General features: G+C 42.1%; 1 protein-coding gene across 1 annotated transcript in view; it reads right to left on the bottom strand.

The window, feature by feature from the left end:
- SGCD (sarcoglycan delta) overlaps window positions 1-13812 on the bottom strand; it is a 131075-nt gene that overhangs the window by 70689 nt on the left and 46574 nt on the right. The window contains exon 2 of the mRNA XM_086621499.1: window positions 4393-4494. Coding sequence (XP_086477625.1) covers window positions 4393-4494 — 102 coding nt within the window. The remainder of the gene's footprint in view (window positions 1-4392; window positions 4495-13812) is intronic.

Raw genomic sequence — 13812 nt, 5'->3', positions numbered from 1 at the left:
AGCTAAATCTATGCCCACTGTAAGCTTCAAGCAACCTGCTTATTAGCTCCTCTTCTCAACAAAGGCAGGAAAATTTCCAGTTTTACATTTCTATCCAAATTACGGTAATGTAGACTGAAGACCACAAAACTGTTGCCATTGCTTTCCAGCACATAAAATTAACAATTTGTGCTGCTGCGTGCAACTTTCAGTCAAAGTTTGTCTGATTTATAAGCAAGCAGATGGTTCACACGATAGTCCACAATAAATTACACCAGTTAGAAAGACAGCTACATTTTGAGAGTGACAGTGCAGCTGAGCTACAGATGGGTTTATAGATGACCCTTCCAATTTTTAATAATCTCCATAATTTATGTGCAAGTAAAGAAATGCGAGGATTCCTAATGCACCTTCTTGACTAAGTACAAATCACTTTTATTTACACAGGCAATACTTCATGGTCCAGTTAACTTCTTAATTAAAGGCAGCAAGATGCTCATGTTCCATGCAAGTGGCATGGAAAATACTGTTTAGTGTGCAATATGTTCAACTGGGAGTTTCAGATGTTCTGAACACTCCTGGAAAAGGGAACATTATCTATCTCATTTCTTTAAAACAAGACTACAAGAGTGCAAACGCTTCTACCACCAGTCACTATCCATTAACCTCCAGATAAACTTTAGGCTCATGCAGTAACGAGGTTATGTTTATTTGCAAGCTCTGATGCTTCGAAATAGGCTCCTAATGCAGGAGGCACTACAAACCCAGTATTACTGAGCCAGGACTTGGATGGGGAAACAAGAGGAACAGAGACCCTCATTATATGAAGAGAGAGGGATTTGGGGAGTCACTCTTGAATGGGTGAGGAAAAAGAAAAGTGAGACTGGAGGGTGTCATTCCTGAGACAGGAGGCAGCAGTGATGCAGAAAGAAACTGGCTGTAAGCAGCTTTAAGAAGCCCATTCATGTCAGTGATTTTAATGGCCACTTCTCCAGCATGGGACCAAACTACGTTGGTCCAATCCTTCTGCAAAGACTTTTTGAAGGGACTCCCAGAAAGATGCCTGTGTTGGGTTGTCATCAGTTGTGTGCCACAGTACAACAAACTAGGTTCTTCTTGGTTGTCATTTCACTTGCAATGAGTCACCTTCCAAAGGAGCACAGCTAATTACAACTACTCTGTCCAGAGGTGATGGAAGGCGCAGTGCCTACTAGAGCTCTTCAAGGCACAAACTACAGAAACTCAGAGGTTCCCACACAGCCCGTCTCTTGGAATGACATTTGAGGGATTCTCCTTCTCTCTAAACCTGTCTTCCCTCCCTGCTAAATTAATTTGAAAAAGAAATTAACTTTTAAGTGGAAATTCAAAACTATCTGTAAAGCAGAAGGCACAGCACCTAGGAAAACAAGTCTGCGTGTACTTTTAATCAACACTTTCCTGGGACTTCAGAGATGCAGCACAGAAGAGGCGTAAGTGACAAATTCAGGCTTTGCAGAATTACCACAATTCATGTTTTGGAGATATTTTGGCAGGGATTGCTCAGCTCTGCCTGCGGCAGGGCAGCGTGGGGAGCAGCGCTGCAGAGACACACGAGTGGGAAAACCCACTGCTCGGAGGACACAGGACTGCAGCTGCTTACACAAAAAGGGATTCTCCCCTGACATTTCCATGAAGCACTAACACCCCTTCATCTACTATAAAGAACAACAGTGAAATTATTTTTTTTTTTTAAATGAAAGTCTTCTATAAATAACCAGCATCTGAAAGTCTTTTGAGCTTTATATAAAATCAGTATCTTTTACTGTACACAGCTTTTAGGTTGTTATGCTGGTTTCGGCTGGGATAGAGTTAATTTTCTTCCAGTAGCTGGTATAGTGCTGTGTTTGAGATTTAGGATGAGAACAATGTTGATAACACATTTTAGTTGTTGCGGAGCAGCACTCACATTAAGTCAAGGACTTTTTGGCTTTTCATACTGCTCTGCCAGTGAGGAGGCTGGGGGTGCACAAGAAACTGGGAGGGGACACAGTGAGGACAGCTGACCCCAACTGGCCAAAGGGATGTTCCATACCATATGACGTCATGCTACTGTGACCATACCATATGACGTCATGCAGTTGGCCACTGTTCGGGGACCAGCTGGGCATCGGTCAGCGAGTGGTAAGCAACTGCATTGTGCATCACTTGTTTTGTATATTCTATTATTATTATTATTATTACTATCATTATTATTATTTCCCCTTTCTTTTCTGACCTATTAAACTGTCTTTATCTCAATCCACAAGTTTTACCTTTTTCCTCCCTCAATTCTCTCCCTCATCCCACTGAGGGAGGTAGAGAAGAATGGCTGTGTGGTGCTTAGTTGCTGGCTGGGGTTAAACCACATCAATTTTTTCATTAAACATTTGAAAAATATTGTATGTCAGTTTATCTCTGGGATGCTCTTTACTGTTATTTGTCATATTGTTTCTGTTACACTTTGCATATTTAACGCCCTATTATGCACTTTTGACAACCCAGAGAAGATTACTATGGAATTAGTATGGATGTTCATCTGTACTACTGAGTGCTGAATTTGTTTTAGCAATATTCATCAAGTTCAGGAATTGCTAGTACGCTTCCCTCCAAGAGAATATTGGGTCATACTACTGTTCTTTAAAAAAAATAGTGTTGATTATTTAATAATATTTTTAAATATTCCATAACTATCCTCCTTGGATTGACTGCAACTCTTTCATTTGCTTACAAGAGGCCAAAGTCACACACAGCACTAGACAGCAGAAGTTGACTGAAACCAAGAGGATTGTCCCTGTTGTCCCCAGCCCAACAGTAATTCCAGCACTATTGTGAGCTAAGCCAGGACAGGCTACTCCAGTTTAACTCCACTGAGAAGTCAGAGAAGCTATGCACATGGTTTATACGTAACTGGATAGTTAATACAGTTTCCAGGACTCATCTACCGAAGCCGGCAGGGATGCTCCAACTCACTAGGCTGTAGATCAGACCTTCTGGCTGGTAGCTAGATCCTTCTCTGCTAACAGCAAAAATAATCCTGGAGGTGGGATAATGCAAGGAACACATACAAAGGCCTCTCTTTATCTTTCTTGCATTCATTACACTGTCAATGGTGGAGAAACTGGTTTCATAACCTCAAGAAGGAGACACCTTTTGTCCCCCTCGCTGTATTAAAATGTAGATCAATATGATAATACGTAAACTCCCCACTAGGAAGAAGTGGTTTTCGGTTCTCTTAGTAATCAAATATTATTTCCAGCAATCCAACTAGAGAAAAAGAAATGTAAGTAGCAATTTGTCAGTCTATTTATCAAACCAAGAGCTGCACCTTTTTCCACACATTTTACATTACAAAGTGTATGACATGTAAGGTTCTGCAGTTCCATTTTAATTCAGGGATGAAAACATTTATAGATATGAATGTTTTCTCATTAACTTTTCTTCCTAAATGATTATGCTTGTTCAAATCAATTCCTAGCCATCTTACAGAGGTTACAACCTTCAATAATTAAATCAGATATTGTATTCGATGTTGTGTTGATTATGCTACAAGTTCCAATTTCTACAAGACCACTGAAATACTGAGATAAAGGGTTGTTAATTTTATTTAATTAGCTATCTGCCATTGTTATCAAAATGGAAGGTTGGTACCTGACTCAAATTAACACTTTGGATCAGGAAACAAGATAGATGACATCTTCTGAGAAGGATCCTGGAAACTCTATAATTGTTTCAGTTATTTTAAAGCTGCTCAGGACAAACAGGATTGCAATAGAAAGAGCAAAAGTCACTGACAGTCAATGAAGTGCTGCTATGAAAATGCTATTTCAATCACACTTGGGTTCTTTCTCATTTTCAGTTGTTAACATCCTTGCCACTTTTGTCAAGCAGTCTCTCTTTGAGCAGCATTGAATTTTAACTGCACATAATTTCAAAACGCAACGTGAAATAGGACTGAGCACACAATATGGGTTTATTGTGCCAGCTAACAGCAGATCAGGCCCTTGTGCCAAGGCAGCACCTCTCTGCTCTCTGCAGAAAAGGAGTAACTAGTTAAACGTGAGCTAGATTTCACCACTGCCTGTCACCACTCTACCTCGGAAACATTAGGTCTGGCAGTTGAGGGTTGTTTATGATGTATCTCAAAAGGAGACAAAAACACAACGTGACATCTCAGAGGTCCGGGAAGCATTTTAACTACAAATTCAACCTTGCAACTGCCCAGAGGATACAGTATCCAGACGAGGGACCCAAAGGACACCCACTCTCTCACTCCCCAAATTACATTTGCATAGAGTGACCAAAGTAATTTATCCAATAACCACGCTACTCTGCCACTTCATGGTTTCTTTCAATTATGGCCACAGAAACGTGCTTATTCCTTTCCCAGCAACTTACTGGTCTCGACCGGATTTCTTTGGCGTAGAGAGGTTTCAAGAATTCTGAATCTCCTTCCAGCTTTAGACCCTTTTCTGTGATTCTCAGGTTCCCCATTCCATCCTAAAACACAGACAAAAAGAAACAACCCCATTAGTTACAATTACTAAATTCACCAGGCTGCCAATAGCTGATTTTTTTCTTACCCATAGAAGAGAACATGTAAAGCACCGGGAGGCACTAGAGAATGTAATTACTTGTGTTATCCTTTTAGCTCTGTTTCTGTGAAAAAAACCTCTGTTCAGAACAATCTGCAATGCCCCCCAGTAAACCATTTACACAGATGAAAGATGTTCTTTTAAGCTAGTCATCTGTACTCAAAGAGATGCAGCGATGCTCTGTGCTAACAGGAAGCTACTGACGGTAATATTCGCTGGATGCCTGTATATTAATATACCTTCTCATTCATAGCGAAACCATGTAAAGACTATGTGATTAATTCTACTTAACTCCATCTAGAGAATACGTGATTAATTCCACTGAATTGACAAAATCAGGTTTGGCTATGTAGGAGTATTGCAATAAAATGTGATAGGGAACTTGACCTCTGTTATTTGGGGACATCTCTGCAAAATACAGACTCTTTGGTGGGGTTTCTTTAGGGCTATCGGTCCTTACAGCAAAAACATGTGGAAACCTGTTGATCGGTTTCAAGTCTCACAGTCTTTCCTGCGCTTTCAATCTTGTCAAGATGCTACACAGCTTTACTGGAAAATACATTATGCAAATATTTGCTCTGAGAGAAGCAAGGACAGAACAGGAACATCTTTCCAACAGACTGCTCTCCTGTCTTGGGCTAACTCCTGACTTCTCTCTCGCACAGTGATCCGCTCAGGATTGCAGCCTTTGCTCTGCTCCTTGCACAGCCCAAGCACACCCCAGTGATGTGAACCTCTATATCCAAATGTTTGGGTCTCCTGAGCCATTCTCTTGCCTTTCAAATAACCACTGCAAACTCCCAGTGACTGGGCAACAAAGTGACTGATGCAACATGCATTTCTCGCCTCTCCTCATTTGGATTCCATAGTTGCAGCTACCAGTTCCCACCCTCTCCCCAGCCCTGCACCGCACCAGGCTCCCCGAGTCCCCACCGCTCCCTCCGCTTCGATGGCAAAAATCTCCTTGACAAATGGGGTGAAGCGTTGGCTGCAGGCCTCCAGCAGATGACTGCAAATAGTCCATTTTCTTTAGAAATTGTTTAGTTATGTGTGTCCAAGATGTAATGAAACATCTGACAAAGCATAATAGCAAACAAAATATATGTCGAAATTTTATATGAGTTTTTCTTATGGTTTTTATTCAATAAGACAGGTGTATGGGTACATTGGCACAGAGTAGAATTGGACCAAACTATATTTTACCTTTAACTTGTGAAAGTTGTAACTTTCACTAAGATGAGGGATTTACGTTCATTTAAGCTGTAATTGCTTAGAAAGGGGGGTGCACGTGTAAGAAAGATGGTGTGAGGAGGCAATTGCAAAGGTAAATGCATTATGGAAAACACCTCCTGTGCAAGGTATTATTTCTAAGATTCAGGGTCATCATCAAAGTCTGCAGGGATTAAGGTAAATTGAGTTCTTTTCCTGAGAAAAAGATGTTTTGAAGCATATCTTTTAGAATGAATTTGACTGACATCACTAGGATTTGAGACTGACGCTAGCAAAAGCTACGTCTCCGCATGTATAAATTAAGACTGGGAAATGACCAAGAGTTGGGTAGTCAAGAACAGGCACAACAATCCTCAAACATACCCTTTAAGGTATCTTTCCATCTGTTGTTTTGTTTTTTTTTTTTACTATTTCTACAGGCTAGAGAAGCAGGAGGATGATGCTATACAATGCCTCAGGCCTCCAAGATAAGGCAGGATACAAAAATCACAAAACCTACAATAGCTGGAGCTGAGCGTGGGGAGGACGTTGCAATGAGAGACACACACATTGGCATTTATAGCAACAGAACTCATTTTGCAGTTAGAGAGACATTGAAACCAAGGGTCATGCAGGCCACAGGATGGCAGGAGTAGTAATTTCAAGGAATTACTGATCTATAAATACAGACATGCCATATGGACTTCATGGCAACTCATCATGCAATTTAGAGACTCATTGAGAGGGATGGGGCTGCCTCCTTCTCAAGTGCTGCTAGGAATGTCCTTAAACACTGAAGTCCAAATCAAAAGGGCCACCTCAGCATCTGACTCGCAGCTGTTTCAGGGATTTTAGAGTAAAAGAGTATGTACTTGGGTAGAAGCCCTAAGAAGATCAAGAGAAGACCAGGAAAATCCAGGAAAACCACATGTATTTGGATATACATCTTGCACGTTTTCTAGTCCAGCTGCTAAAAATAAAACACATCTGTCTACTTTCTGTTCCTCCCATTGCGTGTGCACCTCCAGCACTGCAAGAGGAATCACTGTCACTAAAGCGGAATGGCTAACCAAAGCAGATTTGAATGAACTGTTGCCAAAAGACATGAATTTGGAGGGATAAAAATCAAAGACATAGCACGGCTCAGCAGCGACACTGGTCACTTGCCAGAGGTTCTCCTGTTCCAAGAAGTATCTCTCCCAAGGTGTACCCTGCCAAGTCAAGATCATTTTTGCCAGAGCGTGGTGTCTTACAAACAAAGGCAGGCTCAGCAGTGCTGGGTGATAAAATGACCGCTGCCATCTCATTTTGAAATGAAAGCTGCAAGTAAACTTTAAATAGACATAGGCTGAATATGCTATTGATTGTTGAAGGGAGAGGAATGAGAGACGGGTCATAAAGTGCCACTTGCACCCCTTGTCCTGGGTGTAAAACACTGGCTTATGAATTCAGGGTTGGTGATGGCACAGAAGGGGTTCATTTATTTCAAGCAAAAGGATGAAGGAAAATGAGTGAAATATGATTATGCTCCAAAGAGCCCAGATTAAATTTTGATAGCAGTATGCTTTGCAATTTGAGTGAGCAGGAATTATTACTGCTATCTGCAGACCCTCACACTTTTTGTGCTGCTAAAAAAACTCTACAGTTTTTTTTTCCCAAAATCGGTATTTCAGTAAGGTTACAAGCCCTGAGGGCTTTCACATTGCAGGCTCTTCTCTGGTTTCATTAAGAAAAGTTGCAGGTCATGCGAGCGGCCATATGCCACATATAGCTGCAAGAATGACCACCTCTGTGGATACACAGTCCTGACCACTCCCAGGGCTCACTCCTGAGCTGAAGTGGGGCAATACTTTACCAGTACCATGGACCAATGGATAAAGGGACTGGTCAAGTCACCACTGAAGCTGTGGCAAACCAGCAATTTCAATGGCTCACAACAATATTTCATCTCCTGAGCAGTGATACAGACCCAGCATTCCACTCTGCTCTTCTCTTGCATATTTCTCTTCCTTTCTCTCCTTCACCTCCTGTCTCCCAGGTATATCCCATAGGATTGTTATATATGAAAAACACACATACGGGACATTTAGCTCACAGCTAGCAGGCCCTATACATCCCAAAAGAGATATCAAGCCCATGGGACAACATACTACAACCAAAACATCAAGAATACATTTCATGTGTATCGTATAGGCAGGCGCATTCTCTAACAAAACCACTGGGTTGGTGAAAAAGAGACACTTCCCTACGTTATTTTCAACCTTTGATCCTTCTCAACCTCCAGCCCCACTCACTTTTCTCTCCTCCTGTGGCTGCCAAACTTAATAAAAGCTGCACCCACCAGACATCACCTCTTGACTTTCCTGGTGTTTGGGATGGGCATGCAACGCTTAGCACTGCCTCTTACCCAATTAACGCTCTGCTGCTCATGTTTCTCACCGTTAAGGATGATGGCTTTTTATAGTGACAGTCTGGGTCAGCAGGTGAAAAAACAGGCAAAGGTTGTAATCTAAGTTTAAACTTAATGAGGATCCTGGCCTCAATCAATATGGAATCATGTTAAATCATTACTACAATCATTATTAAATCATATTCATTTATTATTTCCCATTAGAAAAAAATAAGCAGCTTGCAGAATTATATAGATGTCAAAATACAGATACATTAGAGAGAAATCATTGTATGAAAGACTACCTTGCATGTTGTTTTGGATAAAGCATCTTCATCCTCCTTAAATTACATGGTTTAGTAACAAATAGATGTCATACTCTGCTACAGAGAATATATATGAAAGTTCCTATGAAATTTCACGGACCGTGACCTACAAAATGTAGCAGAAAGCTGCCCAGAGTGTCAGAGACTACAAGTTTTTATTGAACATTGTGTCTGTGATTAGTATATAACCTTATCTGGCACTCTATTGCTCGTGAATAAGGAAAAAAAGGCAGTATTGTTTGTTTGATACACTGACATCTGACAATCTTTGATTCTCCCCTTTTTATTAGTAGACTCCTCAGCAGAGAGTGAATTATTTTACTGTGCAGGCACAAGCCAGCTTTGTGGGGGCTGCCAGGAAGCAAGCCCCAAACAGGAGGCACAGAGTTGGGAACTTTCCATTACCACCTGCTTTGAATTATTCAGCTTTTTGGTAGGGCATGGTGAAAATTTTCACATCAATTTTACCATCTACGCCACCTCTCTTTTTATACAGTGCCTTGTGATGTGCAGGCATAAAAATTTATGTGCTACTGCTGACTGCTCTGTGGTGAAAGAGGAGAGCAACGGTAAAATCCTGAATAACATAAATGTCATTTCGGTGATGCTGAATGAGAAAGGATTACTATTTCTTTTTTATTAGCTTGAGAAGCAAGTCAGTTTAACAACCAATTACAAATGATGGTGTTAGCGTTAGGGGAAGAGCCCGGCATTGCTGCTGTCTGATCACCAAGGCTTCTGTCTGGCTCTTGGTTAGCAATGTGGCTGTACACGTGGGTAAAGCCGAGCTTTTTCTTTGTTTTCCACTCTAATAGTTGTGGGTCACTTTAGCTTTTTTATTTTTTTTTTAAATGATATGGCTGGTAGAAGGGAGATTCAGTTAACAGAAAAAGAAAAACCAGGCAACCTAACCTGAGCTACATAATTGCAGTGGTAAATACCTGGAAGTGGCATTAGCCACACCAATCCGGACTGCTTTCCCACAGGAACAGGGGTAATTTTCAGTGGTGGCTGCCATCCACGTGTGGCTTTATTAGATCAGGTTGGGCTCACACCACAGATTAACCTGGTCAAGGACCGGGGTGGTGATAACACGTATTTGCTGCGGCCCTTTGTGCCACGGTGCTTTGTCCTTCGCAAACAATAAATTCAGTCTCGCACTCCCCTGCGCTTCCTCTGCTCTCCTGGCATTTCTGAACATCGAGGCAAATTTGCTGTTTACTGAGGTCTTTCTAAGGATTTTAGGGACACCGGTGATGGGGAACACAGAGCTCCAGCCGTCTGCTGGCCACCACCAGCCCTGGCACATGCCGATGTTAGGAGGAAGGGGAGTGTTTCCCCATGCTTTTTCCTGCACCTCCATCCCCCTTCAGCTTTCAGGGGAAAAACTGTTGGCAAGGTTTGTCACTGCACAGCAGGTAAGCATTTTTTTTTTTTCACTAGGAATAAACTGAAGTTATGTTTGGCAATGTCCTGTGGGAGAGAATTATCTTTGGAGACTGCTCATGTCAGATGGCTGAAACACCTGATTATCGTTGCTTGTATTATTGATTGCTGTGCTCTGCATCGCTTCCAGATATGTGCAAGTTATTACACAGCTCAATACATCCAAAGTCAGGGAAAAAAAAAACAACAGCAAATGCAAGTGACCTGTTTTTTTCTTTTCCCACTGGGAAGATTTCTGTGCTGTCCTACCTCTGACTTGACACTAAATGTTTCCAGATTCCACAGATTAAAGGAAGGTCTGTACACCATTGTTCAGTTCTTCACAGCCTCAAACACCTACTTGCTCTGACAGGATCTGCCCTCCCTCCTTCTCCTCATCTTCTTCAGTTAATTCGTTATCTCAATCAAGATCCCAGTATCTAGCTATAGATCAGCAGCAGTATTTTCCTATGGAAGCCAGAAGAGCCTCAACACTCACCAGCAGCCCCAGTCCTATAAAGTTAAAGTTGGTTACACAGCACAGTCCAGAGCAACATAAGCTCCCAGCTAAGGAGACAATGCGTGACAGGTTCTACCTCCGACATAAGACCTTGTTTCGAGGCCTCACCTACAGACTCAGCTTTGTGTGGACAGTAGAGAAAACCAAGCCAGTGTAGCGTTACCCAGCATATATGATCCTATCCCTGTATGTGAGGTCTCATGAACACAACTGGTATCCTTCTCCGTCTTTTTCTGCCTACTTGTTGACCTCAGATGTCCCTGTTAGATGTTGTACTGGTAGTGTTTTTCATTTAAAGGTGATGGGCACAGCATAGGACAGCTGTGAAGGGTGAAGAAAGGTGGCCCCAAGCGCCTTGCATCGCTGCGAGACAGCATACATGTCCTCTCCAGGGAAGGAGGGAGACGCAGACGAAGCACAGCTAAAATCTTTGCAGCAAATTTGTGCACTAAACCAACATTATAAATTGCAAGACTAGCGAGTGCTAACTCGCAGAAGGCTCCCTCCAGAAGCTCGTGACAGTCTGTGGGAAGACACCTCTATATAATCTCCGGCGCTGCAGTAATCAGTCACAGGGAGACAAGGAGCTGAATGAGCAGACCAGCTGTGGGAGGCACCCACTGGAAAGTGACCTCTAGAAGCTGCTGTTAAAGTTGTAGGTACTTTTACTTCCTTCCACAGGTGTGAGGTCAGTTGCAATAGCAACAGGAAAGTCAGGCTGCTGCTCACTTACCCAGGAATTATGTACAAATGGAGGCAATTGCCTGCAGATCACTATGGTTAATGTAAAATTCAGCCCAAACCAAGCCTATGCAAAGCTCAGAGCCCTTCTTTTCGAGTGAGTTCCTCTGCATGACTGCAGAAAGAGAGGCAGACAATGAGAAGAGAGGATACAATGAGGAGAGCACAAGAACCAAGAGGACATTTCGCAGTTATGGCAATAAGCTGCGATGCAGAAAATCTTGACTTCATTCCCGTCGGACTCACATGCCATGACGGTGTCAGGGACATCTTCCACATGCACATTCCCATGGTGCCTGTCCCCTCTATCAGTTCCGTCTGCACTGCCCGAGCGCTCACTGGAGCCAATGCCATTTACTACAAAGATTACTCAGAGCGCCCTAGGCAGCTGTCATTGAAGGCAAAACAAACTTCGGCATTGACTTCAGTGGGAGTTAGAAGAAAGGTGCTAAGTAGGAAGAACAGGATCAAACGTGGTTTTCCAATTACTGTTTCAAATAAGTTACAACTGACCAAAGCAACTAAATCCCATCCCTTGAAACAGTTCTAAACTAGTGCTGGAATAATTTCTAAAGAAATCGTTCAGCCAGAGCCTGAAGGACACTCAGCTCAGGATTTACTGCATATTGCTGGAACTACTTTGGGCAGGAGGTATTTCTTTTCAAAGCAAACTGCTAGTGAGCTTACTCCAAGTATGACCATGTGTGGCACAACAAAACCAAGATTTCTATGAAGTAAGCTGCCCCATTTGAGAGCACATTTTTGCAGGGAAAAAGATGAGCAGACCTTTTGGGGAAATGATTATGAATCCCAATATTGTTACTACAACACGCCCATCATATGCAGAATTCCTGTCTAGAGTAGTAATTTCCCTTTCCATTGGTACAGCAGGGAAGAGATCAAAATTTGTCTTTCATGCCTCCCAACTCCCTGTTACAGAGCACTTTGGCACTGAAGCATCATAAAATGAGCCACGTTCTCGAGGGCTTTTCTGCTTTTTTGCTCCGACACAAATAATAAGGTTTCACACCTTATCATCAACTTATATTCCAAAAGTGTCCCTTAAATTCTCCATCTTTTTCAGTCTAGCTCATTACTAGAATTAGGCTAACTGGGAGAGAAAAGTCTCCTCCTGCAGAAATTTCTGCTCACTCAGAGGTGGAAAAAAAGATTCTTATACTCGTAGGAACAAGTACTCTTATAATGCAGCAATTTAATAATAAAATCAACATGTGAATTCGCTGTACAGTTCAAGGGGTTGCAGAAACAAGTTTTCTAAACTATGGTCTAATATTCCTGAATTATGATAAGTCTGTCAATCACCAAATGAAGGGTAGAATAAACACTTCTTTTTTTTAAACTATAAAGATCTTGGACCCAACATTCTCTGCAGCATCGCTTCTCCAAGTTGCATCAAGGCTAAATTGGTGCACTCATCTTCATATTGTTGGAAGAAGTTTCCAGGGAGAAGGAGGATTTTTTTTTTTTCCCCCTACTATCTTAGTGGATCCATTTTGTGTTCTGTACTTATACTCCGAAGCAAGATTTTTCTGACTAATCCAGTATTTAGCAATTCCCCCCACCAGCAATCAAGCTGGAAGATTAAGGCCTGACAATGTGAAAAGGAAAGTATCAGGTCTCACGCGGCGTCTCTGAAGGTGAGCTCTTGGAAATGGGGTCAATTATTGGGTCATTTTTGTCTGATGTGAACATGTCAAAATAGCCCAGGGGCATTAACTAGAGCATAATACCAGGTCTATTCAAAGAAATAAGGCTCACACAAACACACTCTGGTTTCAAACCCCTGTTCAAGATCCACGCCAACACTCAAGATACTAAAAATACAAGCACAGGTGGAGAGAGACTGAGTAGGGCTGTGGCCGCTCTCGCAAGTCCCGTCTGTAAGGCACATCTGAGGATTCCATCTCAGCAGACTGACTTATAAGCTACGGGAATACTCAGAGGAGGCACTTGTTGCACTGACCTTCTCAAAAACCACCACACCTGCACTACATACTCGCTGCTATGGCAACATCAGCCTCCGAAAGTAGGATAATCACGATGCGAACTCGTATTTTCAGTTGCTTCGTTCACTCTCCTCTACTATTATCTCCTCTATTTCCAAAAGCCAGGAGAAAACAGGGTGGATGGGGAGGAATATTTGCAATGCGCCTCAATTAATCACTTCTGAGCCTGGTTTCAGCTAATATTAGGCACTTAACTGATGAGCCTGCATTTGGATGATAATCATTCCGTGCTACCTCTGCAGTCAGGGGAGAGAAAATGGCAATGGAGTCCACCTAGAACCCAAATCACTGCCTGGAAATGCTTCTTCCCAGCTGCTGCAGAGCTCCTCCAAGGTGACTTAGGCATCTTTTCTGGATGCCTATAGATAACTGGGATAAACTTAGACCTCAGTAGTGTGCAACAGGATTCAAATAGAAAATAAATGGGTTGCTAGGCAAAACAATAAACAGATATCATGAAATAAAATATACTTCAAAAATGTGATTCCAACTATACCAACGCAGAGTTCCTTCAGGGATTATTTTAATCTTTTTTTTTTTTTTAATCAAGACTCATACTTTCAGTAAGAGACAGGAGATTGGGCAC

The sequence above is a fragment of the Tauraco erythrolophus genome, chromosome 16, assembly GCF_009769465.1.
Source record: "Tauraco erythrolophus isolate bTauEry1 chromosome 16, bTauEry1.pri, whole genome shotgun sequence".
Taxonomy (NCBI): Eukaryota; Metazoa; Chordata; class Aves; order Musophagiformes; family Musophagidae; genus Tauraco; species Tauraco erythrolophus.
Note: the sequence above shows the minus strand (reverse complement) of the source record. Positions and strands in the feature narration are given on the sequence as shown.